The sequence below is a fragment of the Saimiri boliviensis genome, chromosome 10, assembly GCF_048565385.1.
Source record: "Saimiri boliviensis isolate mSaiBol1 chromosome 10, mSaiBol1.pri, whole genome shotgun sequence".
Classification (NCBI taxonomy): domain Eukaryota; kingdom Metazoa; phylum Chordata; class Mammalia; order Primates; family Cebidae; genus Saimiri; species Saimiri boliviensis.
Genome location: NC_133458.1, coordinates 111,680,325 through 111,704,282, shown reverse-complemented (window position 1 = coordinate 111,704,282; position 23,958 = coordinate 111,680,325). Strand labels below are relative to the sequence as shown.

The 23,958-nt window shown below is 47.0% G+C and overlaps 1 protein-coding gene and 1 long non-coding RNA gene across 9 annotated transcripts in view; both read left to right on the top strand.

Moving 5' to 3' along the window:
- Window positions 1–23,958, top strand: part of CCM2 (CCM2 scaffold protein) — a 79,812-nt gene that overhangs the window by 53,048 nt on the left and 2,806 nt on the right. For 5 of the 8 annotated variants that reach the window (XM_039462081.2, XM_039462080.2, XM_074379729.1 and 2 more), the window contains 5 exons: window positions 13,320–13,403; window positions 13,833–14,016; window positions 18,866–19,002; window positions 20,617–20,752; window positions 23,652–23,709. In XM_039462081.2, the coding sequence (XP_039318015.1) occupies window positions 13,320–13,403; window positions 13,833–14,016; window positions 18,866–19,002; window positions 20,617–20,752; window positions 23,652–23,709 (599 nt within the window). Of the gene's footprint in view, window positions 1–7,701; window positions 8,283–13,319; window positions 13,404–13,832; window positions 14,017–18,865; window positions 19,003–20,616; window positions 20,753–23,651; window positions 23,710–23,958 lie in introns of those variants that run through there. The other 3 variants (XM_039462082.2, XM_074379732.1, XM_074379730.1) reach the window with 2 other exon arrangements.
- Window positions 8,289–9,891, top strand: LOC141580127 (uncharacterized). Its single transcript, XR_012512214.1, has 2 exons — window positions 8,289–8,563; window positions 9,226–9,891. It is a non-coding gene; the product is annotated as an uncharacterized LOC141580127 (long non-coding RNA).

Sequence of the window (23,958 nt, the reverse complement as noted above, 5' to 3'; positions counted from 1 at the left end):
TGAGGCAGGAGAATTGCCTGAGCCCAGAAGGCGGAGGTTGTGGTGAGCCGAGATCACGTCATTGCACTCCAGCCTGGGTAACAAGAGCGAAACTCCATCTCTAAAAAAAAAAAAAAAAAAAAAATACAGTGTAACAACTATTTCCATTAACATTTACATTGTATTAGGTATAAGTAATCTGGAGATAATTTGAAGTACAGTCTTGGCCATATAACAACATATTGGTCAACAACAGGCCACACATATGACAATGGTCCCATAAGATTATAAGGGAGCTAAAAAATTTCCATTGCCTAGTAACATAGCTGTCTTAGCATTGTAGCACAACGCAGTACTTTTCTGTGTTTGAATGTATTTAGAGACACAAATACTTAGCATTGTGTTGTTACAGTTGCCTGCAGTATTTCTACCTTAGCATGGGAGCACTAGGAGCAATACTATGTAGCCTAGGTGTGTAGTAGGCTATATGTACCATCTGTGTTTGTCTAATTACACTCTGTGATGTTCACGCAATGATGAAATGGCTTAATGACATAGTTCTCAGAATGTATCCCTGTCATCGAGTGATGCCTGATTGTTATACAGGAGGAGGAGTGTAGGTTGTATGCAAATAATACTGCCATAGTGTATGAGAAACCTGAACATCTGTAGATTTTGGCCCAAGAGGCTCCTGGAACCAATCCCCAGCAGATAATGAGGGACAGCTATACCCGTTTCTCTACCCTCTGAGGAACAATATACAGTGTTTATTCAATAAACTTTGTGATCTTTGCCAGTCTGATATTCTTAAAATGTTTTCTCATTATAGTTTGTACTTACAAGTGAGATTGAGTGTCTTTCAAATGGTCAAAAGTCAGGTCTCTTTCAAACTACCATTCTAGATCCATTGCCCATTTTTTTTTTATTGGATTGTTGCTACTGCTGCTGCTTTCTTTCTTTTTCTTTTTTTCTTTTTTTTTTTTTTTTTTGAGATGGAGTCTTGCTCTGTTGCCCAGGCTGGAGTGTAGTGGTGCAATCTTGGCTCACTGCAGCTTCAAGCGATTCTCTTGCCTCAGCCTCCTGAGTAGCTCAGACTACAGGCACATGCCACCATGCCTGGCTAATCTGTATATTTTTAGTAGAGACAGGGTTTCACTGTGTTGGCCAGGCTAGTCTCGAACTCCTGACCTCATTATCTGCCCGCCTCAGCCTCCCAAAGTGCTGGGATAACAAGCATGAGCCACCACGCCCTGCCTTGCTGCTTTTCTTGTATCTTTGTAGTAGCTCTCAGTACGTCAGGTAAGTTAGTCCTCTGCTGTAAAGTTAGTTTTAAATGTTTTCCCCCAGTTTGTCATTTGGCTTTGTCATTGTCTTCAATTGGTTCTCTTGCAACAGAGCCTGAATCTAGGGTTTGGGTTGGACTGACCTCCTAAGGGCATGCTCAAGAGAAAGAGCAAAGTGCATAGGGTGGAGCAGCAGGAAAAGATGCCTGAAAATTGTAGGCTCAGGGGTTAGTTTCAACCTGGTCCATGCTCTAAAGCCTAGAATGCGGCAGCTCTGTGGAGACAGAAGCAGCTCAGGGTGTTAGCCATCCACACTCAGAGCAGCAGAGGGTCTTGGGTGGGACATCACTTCCTCTAATACATTCCACCCTGCACTCCCTCATCCATATATTTCTCACATTAAGTTCACTCCATCCAGACTCAGCTTCATCAGAGGCATTGGGTTATAATTTCTGGAAACCTCTCCAGATGAACTATAGCCCTGACCACTTCAGTGGGTCCCAGGGCCTCATTCTCCTTGCTGGGGACACGGCACCTATTGGTTTAGATGTATACTGCATCCTAATGGAGAGGGGGCATTTTCTCAGGGTGTCATCTCCCAGCTGGCCACAGCTCTATCAGGATGCTAGCTCCAGGATGCTTGGGTATTTTATAGGACATTGAATTCCATGGTCATGTGCTTGCTGCTGTAACTCCTTTAGCACAAAGTAGTCCCTTGATCCAAAGTGATGGTACATGCTGTCCCACATCGGTAACCACACGCCCCATGAGCCCTTGGAGAGTAGGTTGGCAGCCGCTGCAGGCAGGAGAGGCAAACCCTTATGTGGAGCACATGCTAATATTTGCCAGAAAAATTGTTTCTTATTGCAGGGTCAAAGAGTTTCGAAGTGTTCATCTGGCCAGCGGACAACAGGTTGGTCTCTCTGAGGAGATGATGCCTTCTCAGGGCTGCAGAATTGGTATCCTGCCGGCAGGTCTGCCACGGTGAAGGGCTATCCTGTATTGGCTCGTGCCTAAGTATGTGACCCAGGCTGGGCTTTTCTTTCTGTCAGCTATGTGTTGGGGACCCTTTCTGAGGTTTTGGGTGTAATTTAAGGGACAGGCTTCAGTACAGTTCTGCTGGAAAGTGGGTTTGGGCCACCTGTTCCTTTAGCTGGCACTTTAGCACAGTCCTGCAGTAAGACCATGAACATGTACTGTTGTTCATCCCACGTGAACATCAGCAGTTCCTGATTGGTTTGAGGAAGAAACGTTTACCATATCAATAGCTACAAACCATGTACCCAAGATTGTTGATCTGCTTAAATAAAGATCCATTTAGCTCAGTTTGTGGCAGCCTACAGTCTTCTACCACGATTTATCCACCATAATTTATTTTTTTCGCGCGACTGCGTCTTGCTCTGTTGCTCAGGCTGGAGTGCTGTGGTGTGATCTTGGCTCACTACAACCTCCGCCTCCTGAGTTCAAGCAATTGTCCTGTCTCAGCCTCCTGAGTAGCTAGGATTACAGGCACCTGCCACTGTGCCTGGCTAATTTTTGTGTTTTTAGTAGAGACAGGATTTTACCATGTTGGTAAAGGCTGGTCTTGAACTCCTGACTTCAGGTAATCCACCTGCCTTGGCCTCCCAAGTGCTAGGATTATAGACCTGAGCCACCATGCCTGACCATATCCACCATAATTTCTATAGGAGCCAGACTGGGCATGAGATGGGGACCCCTACCCTGTATCATTTATGTTTTCAAGAGCAGCATTAATCTCTGCTTTTCCCACTGAGAAATGATACTGTTTTTGATTTACTAGTATGTCCAGGGGTCAGGGACCAGGATAAGTGTCAGGGGCTGCCAAATGGCCTTTTCTACTTCAACAGCTGTCATTCAGATCAAAGGACCAATGGAAGCATTCTGCATACTGCAAACTGGTGCCCATCTGCCCACTTCTCTGAGTATAACATATTAATATAAGAAGAATGTTATATTAATATCTGTTATATTCAGGGAAGTGGGCAGATGGGCACCAGTTGAGTCTTTACCCAGTGTTTGCACTTTTAGGTGGACCTGACTGTGCTTCATGTATTACCTGACTCCCATATGTTCCTACTCTACAGAGGACCTTGTTGGCAGTTTGGGTCTCTAAGTATCAGCATCATCTCAGACCCTTTGTTTCAAAAACCTCTGAAGGCTTTCAGTTCCCATGGTACTTTTACCCAGGTAAATGAGTCCCTTTGGGAAGAGCTGGGGAAATCACTGTGTTGTGTACTTGCCTTGGCGTTGCAGGTCAGTTCCCACACAGGCTGGGCCTCTCCTTCAGTCAGTGTTTCTGAGTCTGAGAGCTGCTTCAGATCTGGACATGGACTCAGGGATTGCTGCTTCCATTGCAGAAGCTTACCTTAGCCTCCTGCTTATTCTGTTTTGATAATATATTAAGCAGCACGCTTGTGTTCCTGTCTGTCCTGCCCGTGGAAACTCCAGCATTCTGTGAGCTATCTCCAGAGATCCCAGGCTCTCCTGGCTACTGTTCTGACCTTGCTGCCTGTTACCGGATGACACCTACACCTGCTCTGTGTGAGTCAGTGCTGCTTCCTGGCTTCTGCTAGGGAGTATCTTGTTACCCCCTTGCTCCTGGGGAGCCCAGTTCTGTACAGGCACACTTGATGCTTAGCTTCCCTTTCAGAGGCTGGCCAGCACAGAGGTTCCCAGTGATGCCCGTGCCCCTTCTGCACACTCAGTGCCATGGTGGATGGAATGCCATCACTTTCTCCTGAGAGACGTGGGCCGCTAGTGGGTTTTCCTGTCATTTTGTAGATCGATTCTAGTATGCCCACTTCTCCATGCCTTTTGATACCTAGATCCAGTTTGCCACAGCAGTTCCACAATCTCTGCCTTAATATAAGTCATCACTTCTGCTGAACTTTGAAGAGCCTGCCAGCAGTATCTGAGAACAGCTTCTGGACCCCTTAGGGTGTTAAATGCTGTGTTACAGTGTGCGTCCTAGTAGAGAAGATCTCTCATTCATCTTAATGTTCTGTCCCCCCGGATCTAACACCTTGAGGTCCTCTCCCACGCGCATTCCCCAGCTCCTGTCAGAACTCGTTAGGCACATCCTCTAGTGGGTCTCAGCCACGAGAGGTAGACAGGGCAGATTCTGGGGAGAGCAAGCATTATCTCATGAGATTCCCATCTCATTTGAGCCCTATGTGTTATATTCAAGCAAGGAGTATGGAGGGGGAAGGCTTCTGTCATCCGACAAAAGGGAATAGGTCACTTCTCTAAGTACAGTGTTCAGAAGAATTTGAGGACTGAGGTTCTCAGGGGCATTAACCCAGATATCCCCATTCCAAATCTCAGAATCCTGTTTCTTCCCTGTCAGGGCCCAGACCCTGCCATGGGAACCTTAATGACCAAGGCCAATAAAGAGAAGTTATGGGGAGACTGATTTGGGATCAATATTTTTTTTTAAATAAAAAACGTATCTTGTCAGAAGATATTTTTACAAAAGTTCTGTTTAGAGCCAGCTCCCCCACCCACACCCTAGATAAGGTGCTTGAGGAGGTAGTGAGCCTGCCAGCATGGAGCCGTGTGGTTGGCAGAGGGTATGCAAGAGGCCACCTGGCCATACCATCTTTCACTAATTCTAGAACTAATGGAGTTGATAGCTGGCTGGTCAGATGTTCCCTTGCTCTTCTCACTGCTTCACCATGGTCCTGTCTTGTAGCTGTGCTCTTGGCTTGCTGGGACAGTGGGTATGGGCTGGGCTGGGCTGGGCATGGCATTGCCATAGGGGCACTGGATGTTGGCTAGGGGACCCCCAGGAGACAGGGTTCCCTAGGGCAGATGGGGAACCTATTGTGAGAACTGTACAGGAGGCATACATACTGTGTCCTATTCAGAATTAGACCAAGGAGGCCGGGCGAGGTGGCTCAAGCCTGTAATCCCAGCACTTTGGGAGGCCGAGGCGGGTGGATCACGAGGTCGAGAGATCGAGACCACCCTGGTCAACATGGTGAAACCCCGTCTCGACTAAAAATACAAAAAATTAGCTGGGCGTGGTGGCACATGCCTGTAATCCCAGCTACTCAGGAGGCTGAGGCAGGAGAATTGCCTGAACCCAGGAGGCGGAGGTTGCAGTGAGCCGAGATCGCGCCATTGCACTCTAGCCTGGGTAACAAGAGTGAAACTCCGTCTCAAAAAAAAAAAAAAAAGAATTAGACCAAGGATTAGAGCTGTACTTTTTCTTTATTGATAAAAGTTGTTTATTAATACAAATATTTCACAGTGAAAAAAAAACCTTAAATGTGTGAAGATTCATCCCTATATGAAGAAAGTAGAATCCTGAATTCTCTTTGGAGATGTGTGAGACTGAGTTTGAAGCATGGTGGCCAGATTTTGAATAACAGCAAAGAAAAGCAAGATAATGATGGTGATATTGTGTCACCCCAGCTCAGGAGGCCAAGGAGAATTCCTGTACAATTCTATAAACATAATGCTGGGGTATTTTTGTTTTAGCAGAGTGCTTGACATATACGCCCATCTCAGTTAATATTTTTTATTATGCTTTTGAGAACAGAGAATAATATTTGTAGATGATACAAAGCTAGAAAGGATAGCAAATGAGATTATTGAATAAAGCTAGTAAGATGAAATATTTTATTGTGGTAAAATACAAGATTTACTATTGGATGGGCACAGTGGGTCATGCCTGTAATCCCAGCACTTTGGGAGGCCAAGGTGCATGGATCATAAGGTCAGGAGTTCAAGACCAGCCTGGCCAAGATGGTGAAACCTGCTTCTACTAAAAATACAAAAAAAAAACCAGGTGTGGTGGTGGGCACCTGTAATCCCAGCTACTTAGGCGGCTGCATCAGAGAATTACCTGAACCCGGGAGGTGGAGGCAAGAGAGTGGAGGTTTCAGTGAGCCGAGATCATGCCACTGCACTCCAGCCTGGGCAACAGACTGAGATTCTGTCTTAAAAAAAAAAAAAATACTGTCTTAATCGCTGTCAAGTGTAGAGTTCAGTGGCATAAAATTAATTCACATTGTTGTGCAACCATCAGTACTATCTGTCTCCAAAGCTCCCCACCAGCCCTTACTGAAACCCTGTTCCCATTATTAGACAATGCTTCTTCATCCTCCTCCCCACAGCCCCTGGCAGCCACAGCTTTACTTTTTGTCTCTATGATTTGACTACTCTCGGTATTTTATATAAGTGGAATCATAAAATATTTGTCCTTTTGTGACTGGCTTATTTCACTTAGCACAGTGTCCTCAGGGTTCTTCCATATTGTTGCATGTGTCAGCATTTCTGTTTTTAAGGCTGAATAATATTTCACTGTATGTATAGACCACATTTTTTAATCCATTTATCTGTCAGTGAACATTTGAGTTGTTTCTTCCTTTAGTTGGTTGTGAATCATGTTTCTGTGAATGTGGGTATAAAAATGTCTTTTCAAGGCCCTTCTTTCATTTCTTTTGTATATATACCCAGAAATGGAATTACTGAATCATATGTAATTCCATGTTTTATTTTTTGAGGAACCACCGTATTGTTTTTCACGGTGACTATCATTTTACATTCCCATCAGTAACGCACAAGGGTTCCAATATCTCCATATCTTTGCCGACACTTGTTATTTTCCCTTTTGTCAGTAGCCATCTGATCTCGGTGTGGTGGCTGATGACTGTAATCCTAGCACTTTGGGAGGCCGAGGCAGGAGGATCAGTTGAGCTCAGGAGTTTGAGACCAGCCTGGGCAAGATAGTGAGACACTCCCTCCTGCCCCCGCCGTTTCTATAAAAGAAAGTGGCCATCCTAGTGGGTGTAAAGTGGTATTTCATTATGGTTTTGATTTGCATTTCCCTAGTAACTACTGATGTTGAAAATCTTTCCATGTGCTTGGCTTATTGGCCATCTGTATATCTTTAGAGAAGTGTGAAGTCATTTGCCCAGTTTTTAATTGGGTTGTTCTTGGTTTCTGAGTTCTAGGACTTCTTTAATATTTTAGATATTAGGCCGGGCGCAGTGGCTTACGCCTGTAATCCCAGCACTTTGGGAGGCCAAGGCGGGTGGATCACGAGGTCAAGAGATCGAGACCATTCTGGTCAACATGGTGAAACCCCGTCTCTACTAAAAATACAAAAAATCAGCTGAGCATGGTGGCGCGTGCCTGTAATCCCAGCTACTCAGGAGACTGAGGTAGGAAAATTGCCTGAACCCAGGAGGCGGAGGTTGCAGTAAGCCGAGATCGCACCATTGCACTCCAGCCTGGGTAACGAGCGAAACTCCGTCTCAAAAAAAAAAAAAAATTTTAGATATTAATCCCTTATCAGATATGATTGGAAACATTTTCTCTCATACTTTTTTTTTTTTTTTAACCTTGTTGATTGTTATTCCTTCGTACACAAAACTTGCACATCAAGAGGAGAGGGGAGGGGAGAGGGCGCCAGTGGGGCAGGGCAGGGTACTTGGATACACTGCTTATTTATTTTGAAACTGCTCTAATTATCAGAAGGGGCTTACCAGTTCTATAGAGATTGGGAAGTCAATACATACTTTGGAGTTATTCTTTCCCCACCTCCATCCTCACCTTATGAAATCTAAAACTTCTTGAAATAACTACATTTCCTTATGGAGCTGCCCAGCACACACAGACAGTTCTGAAGTTTAGGTTGCCCGTCTGACTAAGCCCAAGATAAATTCATATTTGCCAGTGTGCTCTGAGTGTGCTTCAGCCAGTTACTCTTCTGCCTGTTTCCTGCTCCATCCAGTGAGAAGGCTGCATCATACTGCAGCAGATAGACTGACTCATGTCGCAGTGTATACATTGCTTGGATTCGGAAATCTCCAGAGTGACCTCCCTGCTTGGTTCCCAGTCAGGGAGGTCATCTGTGAGCAAAGACAGTTTCACAACCTTTATACTTTTTGTTTCCTTCTCTTGCATCATTGCAGTAGCTGAGACTTTCATATGATGTTGAATGATAGTGGTAAGAGGGATCTCAGGGAGAAGATCACTAATACTTTGCCCGTAAGTATGGTGTTCGCTTTAGGTTTTTTTTTAATAGATAGATGTTCTTAATTTCAGGAAGTCTGTTCCTGGTTTGCTAAGAGTTTTTCTCATGAATGGGTGTTAGATTTGTCAAATGCTTTTTCTGCATCTATTTGTTGATCATATGATTTTTCTTCTTTAGTTAGTTGATGTGATGGATTACAATTTTTTTTTTTTTTTTTTCAGACGGAGTCTTGTTCTATTGCCCAGTCTGGAATTCAGTGGCATGATCTCAGCTCACTACAACCTTTGTCTCCCAGGTTCAAGCAATTCTTCTGCCTCAGCCTCCTGAGTAGCTGGGATTACAGGCATGCACCATCATGCCCAGCTAATTTTCTTTTTTTATTTTTCCAAGACAGTTTCACTTTTGCCCAGGCTGGAGCAGAGGCGTGATCTTGACTCACTGTAACCCCCACCTCCCAGGTTCAAGCGATTTTCCTGCCTCAGCCTCCCGGGTAGGTGGGATTATGGGTGCCCGCCACCATATCTAGCTTTTTATTTTTATTTTTATTTTTAATAGAAACAAGATTTTGCCATGTTGGCCAGGCTGTCTCAAACTCCTGATCCCAGGTGATCCACCTGCCTCAGCCTCTCAAAGTGCTGGGATTACAGGCATGAGCCACTGCACCCAGCCTACAATGATTGATATTTGAATATAGAATCAGCCTTGCACACCTGGGATAAATTCCACTTGATCATGGTGTATAATTATTGTTAATAATTATTAGATTCAGGCCGGGCGCGGTGGCTCAAGCCTGTAATCCCAGCACTTTGGGAGGCCGAGGCGGGTGGATCACGAGGTCAAGAGATCGAGACCATCCTGGTCAACATAGTGAAACCCCGTCTCTACTAAAAATACAAAAAATTAGCTGGGCATGGTGGCGCGTGTCTGTAATCCCAGCTACTCAGGAGGCTGAGGCAGGAGAATTGCCTGAACCCAGGAGGCGGAGGTTGTGGTGAGCCGAGATCGCGCCATTGCACTCCAGCCTGGGTAACAAGAGCGAAACTCCGTCTCAAAAAAAAAAAAAAAAATTATTAGATTCAATTTGCTAATATTTTGTTTAAAACTTTTGGCTGAGCATGGTGGCTCATGCCTGTAATCCCAGCACTTTGGGAGGCCAAGGCAGGAGGATCACGTGAGCCTAGGAGTTTGAGACTAGCCTAGGCAATGTGGCGAAACCCTGTCTCTTAAAAAAGAGAGAGAGAAGAAAGAAAGAAAAGGAGGGAAGGAAGAAAAAAGAAAGCAGGAAGGAAGGAGAAAGAAAGAAAAAAGAAAAGAAAAGCTATGGGCTGAGTGTGGTGGCTCATGCCTGTATTCCCAGCACTTTTGAAGGCCAAGGTGGGTGATCTGTTGGGCTCAGGAGTTCAAGACCAGCCTTGGACAGCATGGCACAATCCCGTCTGTCTCTACAAAAAATACAAAAATTAGCTGGGTGTGGTGGCATGTACCTGTAGTCTCGCCTGTGGATAGGAGGATCACTTCAGCCCGAGAGGTTGAGGGTGCAGTCAGCTGTGCTTATGCCCCTGCACCCTAGCTTGAGCGACAGAGCAAGATCCTGTCTCAAAAAAAAAAAAAAATATATATATATATATATATATATATATATATATATATATATATATATTTTTAGTGGTTGCCTTAGGGTTTGCATTATATACTCACAACTAATCAGAATCCACTTTCAAATAATGGTGTTCACAGGTAGTTCAAGTACCTTGTAACCAAGTATTCCCAATTCACTCCTCCCACCACTTTTATAACATTGCTGCCATTTATTTCATTTATCCCTAGGCTATAGTCGCCCAATATACAAATTTTATTTTGAACAAACTGTTAATGCGTTAGAGCAATTAAAATAAAAAAAAATAGGCTAGGCACGGTGGTTCAAGCCTGTAATCGCAGCACTTTGGTAGGCCCAGGTGGGCGAACCACGAAATCAGGAGATTGAGACCATCCTGGTCATGCTGAAACACTGTCTCTACTAAAATACAAAAAATTAGCTGGGCGTGGTGGCGTCCATCTGTAGTCCCAGCTACTTAGGAGGCTGAGGCAGGGGAATTGCTTGAATCCAGGAGACCGAGGTTGCAGTGAGCCAAGATCATGCCACTGCACTCCAGCCTGGCAACAGAACAAGACTCTGTCTTAAAAAATAAAATAAGAAAAATAAAATATTAATTTTACCTACATTTATTTCTTCTCTGATGCTTTTTCCCTTCTTTATGTAGAACAGAGTTTCTGACCAAATTGTTTTCATTCTCTCTGAAATTCTTTTAACTTTTCTTGAAATGTTAAATCTTTGAGTTTTTGAGAAAAATCATTTCTCTTTCACTTTTGAAGGATAATTTCACTGGGTACAGAATAATAGGTTGGTGCACTTTCTTCTCTCAGTCCTTTAAATAGTTCCTCCTTCTTTCTTCTTGCTTATATGATTTCTGAAGAGAAGTCCAGTGTCATTCTTGTTTTTGCTATTTATAGGTAGGGTGTTTTTTTCCCTGTGGAAAGAAATCCCAGATTTCTGCAAAAGAGAAAATCTTCTTTTTCTGCAGTTTGTTATGATGTGCCTCAGTGTAGATTCCCTGTTTTTTACCGTTTTGTGTTCTTTGACCTTTCTGGATCTGTAGGTGGGTGTCTGACGTTAATTTGGGGAACTTCTCAGCTCTCATTAGTCCAAATAGTTCTTAGGTTCTTTTCTTTCTCTTGATATGCTTGTTGCACATATGTTACACCTTTTGTAACTGTCCTGCAGTTCTTGCATATTCTGTTTTGTTTCTTTCGTTCTTTTTTCCCTTTGCTTTTCATGTTTGGAAGTTTCTGTTGATGTATTCTTAAGCTCAGAGAGTCTCTCCTTGACTGTGTCTGGACGTTTTTTTTTTTTTTTTTTTTTTTTTGAGACACAGTCTCACTCTGTCGCCAGGTGCTAGGCTGGAGTGCAGTGGCACAATCTCGGCTCACTGCAACCTCCACCTCCCGGGTTCAAGCAATTCTCCTGCCTCAGCTTCCTGAGTAGCTGGGACTACAGGCGCACGCCACCACACCCAGCTAATTTTTGTATTTTTAGCAGAGACGGGGTTTCACTATGTTGGCCAGGATGGTCTCAATCTCTTGACCTCGTGATCCACCTGCCTCGGCCTCCCAAAGTGCTGGGATTACAGGCTTGAGCCACCGTGCCCGGCCATGTCTGGTCTCTTGATGATCCTGTTGAAGATAGTCCACATTGCTGTTACAGGACTTTTACTTTCTGACATTCCCTACTGATTGTTGCTTAGGGTTTCCATCTCTGTTTATTCTGCCCATCTGTTCTCACATGATGTCTACTTTTTCCATTAGAGCATTACCATATTGATTGTAGTTGTTTTAAATTCCCAATCCGATCATTCCAAAATCACTGCCATGTGTGAGTCTGGTTCTGATAAGAGGAACTTAGGCATCAGCGTCAGGTTAATAGGCCTTAATGTGAGGTCTGTTTGGCTGGGAGTTGGACTGTGTTTACTGTTTGCTGCCCTTGTAAATGTTGGGGAATGAAATCTCCTGTGTGTTCTTTGTTTTTGGGTTTTCCTCAAGATTCCTTCTTAAATCTGAGTCTGAGACCTGCAGTTCTTGCCAGTGTGCATCCTTGTTATTGCACAGGAGTCCTGTTGATGTGGCTCTCAGGGGAGAGGAGAGGGAGGGTTCTGTAGTCCTGGGGCTCAGTGTTTTAGTGAGCCTGTATCCGTGGGCTGTGGCCTTCACATGTGCTTCTCAGTTTTGTTTTTTTTTCCTCCCCCTGAGGAGAGACATAAAGGATAGAGGAGGCAGGAATTGGGTGTTTCCTTACTCCTAGGTGGTTAGGCTCTGGTAAAATAGTTTTACTTGAGGAAAGGCCTTTGTTAAGGATAACAGAATGTTCTGGTTGTGCCTTTTTCTCTCACCTTCCCCTTCCACTTCCACTTCCCCTTCCTGACTGGGAAATTTATAAGTATAGAGATTTCTAGACTGGGCATGGTGCCTCACACCTGTAATCCCAGCACGTTGGGAGACCACGGTGGGGAGATTGCGTGAGTCCAAGAGTTTGAGACCAGCCTGGGCTACATGGCAAAACCTCGTCTCTACAAAAATTAGCCAGGCATGGTGGCACACACCTGTAGTGCCAGCTACTCAGGAGGCTAAGGTGGGACAATTGCTTTGAGCCTGGGAGACAGAGGTTGCAGTGAGCCAAGATCATGCCTCTGTGACAGAGTGAGACTCTGTCTTAAAAAAAAAAAAATTCATGTAGTTCTGGAGGATAGGAGGTTCAAGGCTGAAGGACAGCCCGTGAAGGGCTGCATCTGCATTTTGTGTTATGTCAGGGTGAAAGGTGGAAGGGCAGGAGAGGGAAGGGGGTTGAATTCCTCCTTTTATCAGGAACCTGGTCCTGAGATAACAAACCCTCTCCCAGGATAACAGCATTAATCTGCTCACAAGGGCAGAGCTCTGTGTGGCCTAATCGCCTCTTAAAGGCCCCACCTCTTACCACTGTTGTATTTGGAGACTGAGTTTCCAGCACATGCTTTTTGGGGGACACATTGAAACCATAGCACTTACTTTCTCTATTTATGCTCATTTTTCAGCTGTGTTGACCTTTGCAATTGAGGAAGTTTATTTTTTAGTATTTGTAGTGAAGTTGTGCATGGTGCCACTGTTTTCAGTTTCCTCAGCATTGACTGGAAACACTGGCCATCCCTGTCTTAGAATACAGATTCTACCAAAACTAGCAGTCTTGGTATTAGTAGTTTGGGATGCTTGTTGCAGGACTTTTGATGATAACCTTGAATGTAGAATAGTAGGAGTTGGGGCAGCACTGTCCCCAGTCAGTAGAGATTTCTGTAAGGACCCAGGACTCTCTTCCTAGAGTCAGGCCTCTGTGCGAGCCGAAATGGAGACCTGTGGGCCTGGAGGCCTGAATATGAAGCACTTGGTCTGTGCTCTCGGCAGTAGCTATGGTGGTGTTGACTTGGCTCCCATTTCTCATGGCATTTTTTTTCTTCACTTTCTTTCAGTATTTAGGTCAGTTAACGTCAATACCAGGATACCTGAATCCCTCCAGTAGGACTGAAATCCTGCATTTCATAGACAATGCAAAGGTAACTCTATCCTCTTAACCCTGTGCACTATCCCTCAGCCCCCACCAGCCCTTGGTCCCTGTACTCTTGGCCTTGTGGTTGTGAGGAATGACCCAGTCCCATAAAGACCGTTCCTCAGTATGGACATTAACTTGATTCTTGAGACTTGCTCCATGTGATTTTGGGCTGTTTCCAAAATTTACATTTTCAAGATATTTCCAACCACATGCTGTCCGTAAGTCCTGAAAGCAGTTCCAGAAGAATCCCAAATGGTTTGAACACATTGGTGTCCCTGGAATAAGCACCACTGTTCTGAGGGGAATAACACTGACCTTATTCACTCAGCGTTTGTCACATAGTGACATTGGCCAGCACAGTATTCTCGGGAGAAGTGCCCCATGACATTTGACAGCTGAGTCGGCATTTCTGACGCCCTGTGATTCCTTCCAGAGAGCCCACCAACTTCCAGGACACTTGACTCAAGAGCACGATGCTGTGCTCAGCCTGTCTGCGTACAACGTCAAGCTGGCCTGGAGGGACGGGGAGGATATCATCCTCAGGGTGCCCATCCATGACATCGCCGCCGTCTCCTATGTCCGGGATGATGCTGCACACCTGGTGGTCCTGAAGACAGGTACGGGAGGTCAGGGGCCAGGAGGGTCCTTGCCTCAGGAGGACATGCATGCATTTTATCAAGTTCTGGAGACAGTTGTTGCAGCTTCATGTTGGGTGCTCCTGTTTTGTCATGACCAAGAATTGGCTTTCCTGTCTCTGAGATCAGCCAGAGGAGGGCTTGAGATCAGCTACCAGACCCCAGTTTCACTGTCACACTAAGAGCCTTTGGGGACTCAATAATACCGGGATACAGTATTTGGGACTGATACCCTGTTCCTCTGCCCCCTGGGGCTCCTGTTGACTCCCTCCCGGTACCCTGGAGTCACCCCTCTGCCCAAGTGTGGTGGAGCCGAGAGAGAAGGCGGTAGGTAGGGACCTCACCTGAGCTTGACTGACATTTTGAGCCCTGCAGTGTCCCCAAAGCTGGGACAGCAAAGATGAGACCTAGACCTCTCGGGAGCTCTTGGTCGTAGAGGTTACTCTGAGTGTGTCCTTGCTATCTGCTGCTTTCACACTGGGATAGAATCGGGCAAAATGTTATTTTTGGCTCATGCGCTTAACCTGTGGTGAGTACAGTGCTGCCTCACTGGACACCAGCCCAGGCTGCCCATTAATTTCCAGTGCTTCAAGCCCAGGCATTCAGGCCACTGAGGATGAGGGAAGAGACTGTGGTTCACCCTCCCTGCACTTTGCCCCTTCCAGTCCTGAGTTTTGAGGTTGTTGTTGCAGTGGGGACACTATTCTGGGCTTTTTGGATCTCTGCTGGTGACTGGGTTGATCCCAAAGCCTTTCATTTCCAGAGGGCCAGTGGCAGTGTGTGAGGGGTCACAGTGGGTCTGCCTAGACCACACAACTGTGTTTTAGGTAGCAGAGAGGGGAAGTTGTCATTCCACTTAAGGTCAGTAGTTTATTGAGAATCTGGCGAGTATGCTCATTACTAACTCCTTGAGCCACAAACCGCCAGCTTGGGTGCACTTTTGAGAACAGTCCACAGAAAGCCTGTGAGTCTAGATGCTTGGAGTTGCTGTGGTCACAAACCACACAGGCAACACTGGAGGGGTTTATGAAGGTGGCTGTTGTCCCTTTGGCTTGTCCTCTGTGTAGCAGTAGCTTAGACTTGCCTATATCCTCCCCAGCACAGGCACATACCACACCTACACGTATATACATCACTCACCCTATCTGACTTAGAAGGCTGCCAGGTGGCTACTTCCAGCCATACAGTCCGCCACCATGGTGACCCTCCTGTTTTTCTACCTTTGGACCCTGTGGGAGGCCTTAGGCCTGGGATACCCTTCCTGCAGTGTAGGGCTGTTGGGCCCCACAGGGTCTGGGGTATCCCTTATGCTGTGCTGAGGTGCAGGATCAGAAAGTAAAGATACAGGAGACTGAAGAACTGGTGAAGAGCATCTGGACTCAGGGGACCACGCCACCTGTGAGTGGAGATTGGTGAGCGCCCCAAATGCCCAAGAGCATCTGTATTTATTAGGTACGATTAGGGGGCAGGGTTGTAGTGAGGTCATCTATAGACTTAGTAATAGGGCATACATAATCACAGGAGTCACAAGCAAGGGGGCCACCCCATTATGTCACCTGGGCAGAGAGATGGGCCTTGTGCAGTAGGGAGCAGTGCCATGAGCAGTAGTAGAGGGTCATGTACAAAATAAGGGGTTCACCCCCATTAGGTCACTGAGGCAAGGAGGTGGGCTTTGTGCAACAGGTGTCATGCGCAACACTTGTCTAGGGGCTGGAGACTTCAAAGAATTTCTAATAAAAGGATACTGTAAGCTTAACGCAGTGGGAGCTAACAAACTTGTGCTCTTAAGATATTTGTGGGAGGATGATTTGAGCTAGCACAGAAGCAAGAAAAGACTGACAGGGTGTACAGCCTCTGTGACTGGTCACACCGAATGGGTTCTTCTCCCTCGGTTATTTCCAGGATCTCAGGCCTGTGGCCTACTTTCCACAGGAACTGGATGCAAGATACTACAACTCCTTTATTAGGAGGAGAGACACTTGCTCCAAGCCTGCCATACAGCGTATGCCCTTTCAGGCAGGGACGCCACCGCCTGGGTCTTTAGTTCTTGTCCTGGTCTGGCTGTTTTCCTATGTACTGCTGCTGTTCTGTGACTGCTCTAGGATTCCTCTTACTACAAACTACTTTATCGTTATATAGAAGGATTATATAAATCAGCACTAAATGTGTCAGTACAGCTCCGACTACAATACCTATATGATTATATAGAAAGATTGTATAGAACTAAATATGCTAGATATAAGTATTAAGTGTGATTATATAAACTAGATATATGTAAGCAGTAAGCTATACTTCAGACACCAATTCTATAAACTAATATATAATTATATATGAAGAATTCTATAAAGGAAATAGCTAAGTAATAACACTATAAACTAAGATATTCTTCAAGCACTAATTGTGCCTGCGGTCTGGACAATTCTCTTTCCTCGGTGCCCATGGGGGGGCGTTACCCACACTGCAGGTGTTTCAAGCTGGTAGGGAGGGGAGATGGGCCCCCTTTGTTTCTTCAGCTGCGTAACTGTTTCTCAGCTTTAATTATTAGAACAAATTGCTAAAGGAAATAGGTAACAGATTTTTTTAAATGGAGAGAGAATGACCGCCATAGGAGAAACTTTGCAAAAATACATGAAAAACAGGAACTCTGGTCTTTGAGAGAACTTTTGGTTTAAAGGAAGAGAGTGAATCCCTGTGTCCTGGGGGCTGTCTTCCTTCTTTTTGCAGATGCACAGGAGCAGTTTTGTGTCTCTTGTTTACATGAGGCGTATTGTGTTTATTTTTAATTTTTTTTTTTTTTTTTTTTTTTTTTTTTTTTTTTTTTTGAGACAAGAGTTTCACTCGTTACCCAGGCTGGAGTGCAATGGCGCGATCTCAGCTTACCGCAGCCTCTGCCTCCTGGGTTCAGGCAATTCTCCTGCCTCAGCCTCTTGAGTAGCTGGGATTACAGGCACACGCCACCATGCCCAGCTGATTTTTTTGTATCTTTAGTAGAGACGGGGTTTCACCGTGTTGACCAAGATGGTCTCGATCTCTTGACCTCGTGATCCACCCGCCTCGGCCTCCCAAAGTGCTGGGATTACACGGTGGCTTGAGCCACCGTGCCCGGCTATTTTTAAATTTTTTTAATATTTTAAAATTTTTTGTAAAAATGGGGTCTCTCTCTGTTGCCCAGGCTAGTCTTGAACTCCTGGCTTCAAGCGATCCTCCTGCCTTAGCCTCCCAAAGTGTTGAGACTATGGGCATGAGCCACTGCACTGAGTCGCCATACTGTGTTTAGGATTAGGAATTGAGAGTTCTCAACATAGAGCCTGGCAGGTGAATAGCTAATGTTTACTCAGTGCCTGCTACGGGCAAGCAAGTCTCTGTGCCTCTTTGGACCAAAAGTACCCTTATATTTGGGACAGCACAGGAGCGGGGAAGTTGGGGGCCAGGTCTAGCTGCAGTAGGGTCCATGTGGCAGGAGCTTCTTAGAGGGCAGTGACTTGAGTTGGTGCCAGAGGAAGCAGGGTCATCTGTGCACCCGTGGTAGCACTTCCTGGATGATACAGGAGAGGCACACAACTCGCTGCCTGCATCCTTAAGCTGCCCACACTGCTTCCTTGAGAACTGCCACAGGCACGCACCAGGGAGCTGACATTTAAAAAATGTTTGGGCCGGGCATGGTGGCTCATGCCTGTAATCCCAGCACTTTAGGAGGCCAAGGCGGGTGGATCACGAAGTCATGACATCAAGACCATCCTGGCCAATACGGTGAAACCCTGTCTCTATTTTTAAAAAAAAAAAAAAGTTTGAAAGTAGAGATTTTTTGTCAAACTCGTACAATAAGAAAAAGTAAAGGGAAACAAGTGAAATTATTTTCAATAATATTTTTTTTTTAGCCCTCTGTACCCAAAACATTATCATATCAGTATATAATCAATATAAAAATCGTTGAGTTCTGAAATCCCGTGTGTAGTTTAAATTCACACGTTTCAGTGTGAACTCATCACATTTTGCATGCTCAGTAGTCCTGTGGCCAGTGGCTGCCATCGGGACAGAGCAGCTCCAGGAGTCTCACTGTGGGGTTTGAGGTACAGTCCTTTATGGAGCCCTTGTCTCAGTGCATGTGCCCACCTTGCATCTGGCCTGGGATGGCCTTCCTCTCCCTCCTGAGGCTGGCTTGCCCTCCGATACCCTGGCACTAGTGGCACTTCTAGGCTTTGTTTTCAGTCCTGAAGTCCTCCCAGGGTAGTCCAAACTGATGGTCAGAGCCTTGCCTCCTGGGGATGGGCCTCCCTCCTGCCATCAGGCAAACCATTGAGTTACTCCCTGTATTTCAGGAGAGCCTCATTTGTCTAGGGAGAATGGTGGGTAGCGTGTTAGGAACAAGGGCACTGGGGTCTGACCATCTAGATTGCCACATAGACGATGCAACTCACACACCCTCAGGCCCAGCCTTTCACCTCCCCATGTCTCAGTTTACCCAACTGTAAGAAGGGAACAGCCTGGCCAGAACACATGGAAACCTCCTGGAGGTGACTGTTCTCAGGGTTGTGTGTGTGGTATGTTGTATATGAACTTGAAGCACGTGAAACTGCAAGACGACATGCAGTTCTGGTGCCCTGGGAGCTCAGGGCTCATTTGTTCCCACCCTTGTTTAGAGAAGCAGGGGAGGGAGGCAGCCTGCCCTGAGATATGCCTGGTGCTGCCCCTTCACCCAGGTTGTTCTGTGGGTGCCTGAGCCAGGTAAAAGTCCTCTCAGCCTGTTTCCATAGAGGCTCCATCTGTTGCCTCAGATGCCCTCATGTCTGCCCTTCCACTGCGCTAACCTGAGTTGGTGTTGACTTCTCAGCCCAGGACCCAGGGATCTCCCCCAGCCAGAGTCTGTGTGCAGAAAGTTCCAGAGGCCTCAGTGCAGGCTCCCTGTCAGAGAGCGCAGTTGGGCCCGTGGAGGCATGCTGCTTGGTCATCCTGGCCGCAGAGAGCAAGGTGAGACTTTCTCGCCCCACGCACTTAGAACTGTGCACTGTCCCTGGCTCCTCCCAAAGCCCCCAGCTCATGGCTGGCCCCGCCTATGGACCCACCCTGTCCACACCCAGCACAGCACTGCGTACTGCCCAGGCCCCACCTACTTTCTCTGCTATTGCTTGGCCCCCCCGCCGCCACCCTGGTCCCCGCCCAGCACCCCCTCTCTGCTCAGCCTTGCCCCATGCATTGCCCGCTATCCTGGCCCCGCCTATAGCTTGTCTTCCCCTGGCTGCATCCCAGGTCCTGCCCCAGGTCCAGGCTCTCTGCCGGTTCCCACCCTTATGTCTTCCATTCCTCCTGTCTCCAACCCCATCCCTCCCACCCCCAGCACCTTCCCTGAGACCACCTGACCACTGAGCTTTTTTTTTTTTTTTTTTTTTTTTTGAGACAGAGTCTTGCTTTTGCCCAGACTCTAGTGCAGTGGCATGATCTCGGCTCACGGCATCCTCCTCTGCCTGGGTTCAAGTGATTCCCTTGCCTCAGCCCCCTGAGTAGCTGGGATTACAGGCATGTACCACCACGCCTGGCTAAATTTTGTATTTTTAGTAGACGGGGTTTTACCATCTTGGCCAGACTGGTCTTGAACTCCTGACCTTGTGATCCACCTGCCTCAGTCTCCCAAAGTGCTGGGATTACAGGCATGAGCCACCACGCCCAGCTGCCACTGAGCTTTTTGCTCATCGTTTTTCAAGGTGTCCCCACGCCGATGGGCAGGCAGTGGCTGTCACCTGCCTGGGGGCAGCATCCTAGACCCGCCTAGTGTTTTGGACTGTGCTTGCAGATTCCTCACGACCTGGAAGAGCCAAGGACCAGGCCCTTGTAGGCCAGAGTTTGGGGCCCCCTCAGTTGCCCAATAGCTGTGGGGCTTGGCAGTCACTTAACACCTTTCTGTTTAATTTCCATGTCTGTGAAATGGATACTAGTGACCACCCACCTTAAATATCTTCCAGTGAGCATTTCTCAGTGTTGGTGCTACTGTTATTTTTAACCGGATAATCTTCCACTGTGAGAGGCTGCCCTGTACATTGTAGGGTGTTGAGCAGCATCCCTGGCTTCTCCCCTTGTAACAGCTGAAAATGTCTCCAGATATTGCCACATGTCCCCTGGGAGGGGTACAAAAATTGCCCCAGTTGAGATCCTTTGCTTTAGACAGCTCACTGTTATAAAACCATTTCATAGCTGTTAGAAACACTTCCAGGTGGGCTGTGATACTGATGGTATCTCCTCTCACCTTTTTCCTGGGGTAGGACAGGGTTGTGAGGGTGTTGACAGGTCAAGTTAATGGAAAGAGAACGTGGGGCTGGGAGCTAACACTTGTGGCCTACATAGTACCCTCACACTTGGAAAACCACCCCAGGCCACATGGCAGTCCTAGATGGAGTCCTGGGGCAGTTGTTGGCTGGGTCTCCCTTTTGACACCCCTTTGGGTCAGTAAAAGGCAGAGGGACACATTTTGGCATTTGCTCTTCATTCATGTTTATTGAGCATCTGGGCTGCCCCAAGTATCCTGGAGGCTGCCTGGGAAGGTGCGGTCTCCAGCCAGACTGACCGAGCAGCTGCTGTCCCCCACTGCAGGTCGCTGCGGAGGAGCTTTGCTGTCTGCTAGGCCAGGTCTTCCAGGTTGTTTACACGGAGTCCACCATCGACTTTCTGGACAGAGCGATATTTGATGGGGCCTCCACCCCCACCCACCACCTGTCCCTGCACAGCGGTATGTTGAGTGAGAATGGGCAGCGGGTGTGAGCAGGGACAGGATGGGCTACTTCAGGGGACCCAGCTCCCATGAGTTACTCCTGGAATAACGCAGTTACTGCAGTGACATGGTGACCCTTTGTTTCCAGACTTTGCTGTTCACATTAGTCCATAGGGTTTCCTCAAAGCAGAAATGTCACCTGTCCTTCAGGGAGTTACACCAGGTCAGCCTGGTGGCTTCCTGGCATAAATTTGGGGTCTGTGAACACTTTCTGGAACCTCTTGTGGCTAAAGTCACTTCACTTAGAACAAAGAGCCGGGAGAAAGCTCCTAGCAGTGGGGCCTATGACGGAATTGGGGAGGCTGAGAGTGGGCCTGGGGAGCCTCCCTGTCAGTATGCCCAGACCATGGCTGCTCTTAATGTGAGGCTCCTTCAGGACCATGGCCAGACCCATGGGAAGCTGCTCAGGCTGCCCTGGGAGGCCATCTGGCAGCGGTAGAGCAGTGGCAGATGGGGAAGAATCCAGGGAACCGGGAGCTGCCTCCTCTTGCATGTTCCACACAGTATTTTCAGGAGTCTGTTAGTCCATTAAAAACACTTCATCAGCAAGTTCACTTAAGTCTTTAAAAACACCAAGATCATCTGTTTTTTCATCTATTTTTTTTAGATGTATTACTTATTGAGGATTAATGGTTTACATAAATTGGGTACATAGAAAGCTGCTGGCAACAGTACAGCTTGTTGAGTGCAATTTCTTCTTTTTATGGAGATTAAGTCCCAGCCCTCTACCCTTTCCCCAGTAACTCATACATCTCAGTGAAGAGGGTAAATGGTGGAGATCCCTGGGGAAGCTGGCGTGAGAGCTGCTCCTTAGTGCTTCCTCCCCGCTTCTTGCTGCTAGTACCAGAGCCGTTTGTAGGTGCCGCACACCCTGTGTTGGCGCAGCAGCTGCAGAGAGGACAGCTGCTGAGATCCATCTCATTTAGTCCGCAGTGACCCAGTGATATAGGTGCAGTCTTCTCCATTTTAGAGATGGGAAAGTGGAGGCTTAGAAGTCAACAGCTCATCCAGAGGAATGTACCATGTGAGGAGCAGATGGTTTATCAATCTATAATTAAACCTTCAGTTTTACTGTGATTGGTTTGGCCCTTGTGCTTTAAAATTCCCAAAAGATTTTTTTTTCTTTAATTTTTTTTTTTTTTTTTTTTCGAGACGAGTCTCACTTTGTCTCCCAGGCTGGAGTACAGTGGCACAATCTCGGCTCACTGCAACCTCCGGCTGCCAGGTTCAAGCAATTCTCCTGCCTCAGCCTCCCAAGTAGCTGAGACTACTCAGGTGCGCCACCACTATGCCTGGCTAATCTTTTGTATTTTTAGTAGAGACAGAGTTTCACCATGCTGGCCAGTCTGGTCTCAAACACCTAACCTCATGATCCACCTGCCTCAGCCTCCCAAAGTGTTGGTATTACAGGTGTGAGCCACCGCCCCTGGCCTTAACAACTTTTTTAACTGAGAAGTACACAAGTCATACGTGTACAGTTGAATCAATCTTCACGAAGTAAACACATGATGTGACACTACTAATTGAGGCTGCATAAGTGGGCCTCTTCCCCTGCCAGTCTTTCCCAAGACCTCCCCATGGGATCCACACACGGATGTGTACACATTACACGCACTCACTCATGCATGCATTCTCCGCTATTTCTGCTTTGGAGTTTTGCTTGCTGTGTTAGTTCTCTCTGCTACAGCTATGCCAAAACACAGCAGCGTAAACAGAAATATATTCTCTTATAATCCTATACATAGAGTCCAATGTGGGTCTCACTGGGCTAAAGTCTACAGGGCTGGTTCCTTCTAGCGGCTCCAGAGAGGAAGCCATTTTCTTGTCTTTCCAGCTCGTAGAGGTGGCCACATGCCTTGGCTCATGGCCCTTCCTCTGTCTGCACAGCCAGCCACGTGACATCTTCCACAGTCACATCTTCCTTTGACTCCCAGCTTCCTCTGCATTTCGGGACCCTTGCATTCACATTGAGCCCACCCAAATTCTCCGGGGTCATCTCCCTATTTCAAGGTCAGCCGATTAGCATCCTTTACTTCCCTTTGAAATTGGTAACGTATTCACCAATTCCAGGGATTAGGATGTGGACATCTTTGGCGGGGGGTCATTATTCTGCCCTCCATACTTAACTTGTTTAGTGTCAGAAATGTCCCTTTTATCTCCCAGCATCTCCCTCTGCTCTCATTTAGTCTTACCCTCTCCACAACACTCACCTGCCTCGCTCACAAAGCTTTCATTGGCTGCCTGTGGCGTGGAAATGTGCTTTCCTCAGGTTTGGAATAGCAGATTACAGTCTGTGTCACACAGACCTAATGTCATTTGTTGAATGTTGCTGCTCAGTGCCAGACCCTTTGCTGGTCTGAGGGTCTCAGGAATCCTGTGGCTTTGTAGGGTTCAGGTGGGGAGTCAGACTGCCTGGCTGTGACTGTGGTTTCTGCTGCGTGACCTGGGCTAAGTTGTGTGACCTCTCTGACTTCCTCATCTGCAAGTGATGACAGGGGTGATACGTGTCTGAGTTAAAGGTGACAAAGCCCCAGTAACCCTGCCTGGCACATGAGTGATACCTCAAAGACAGCTTTTCTTGTCTCTGGCCATGGGTGAATGTGGACTTCAGCCCAGCCTGCAGCAGGATTTGCATTTGCCAGGATCCCCAGGAGGGGTGTGTGTGGGTTCAAGTCTGAGGAGCCCCTGCCCTGAGGCACAGAGCACATTCCAGAGTTCGGGCAGCTTGATGAAGGACAGCAGGGTCCCTGAAGGCCAGGGCTGCCGCTGTCTCCTGTAAACAGCAATAGGCTGGACTCGAAATGCCTCCCCACTGTGTTCCCAAAAATCATCTTAGTTTTTTGTATCTTCCTTGCAGATGACTCTTCTACAAAAGTGGACATTAAGGAGACCTACGAGGTGGAAGCCAGCACTTTGTGAGTGCACATGCCACCAAGCCCTGCGATGGGACATGCACCAAATGCATCGCTCCGTGTTGTCCAGGCTGCAGCCAGTTGGCCCCCTAAGCTTAGTTCACTCTCACTAAGCCATCCCCAGACCCACTGTCCCAAGCTTAGTGAGTGGCTGAAGCTTGGCTCGCTGTCCTCCTCATAGACTTCTAGAGCCCTTGCTGTCCCTCTGGTCTCTCCCTGTCCACTTTCCCTTGGCCTCCCAAGAATGAGCTT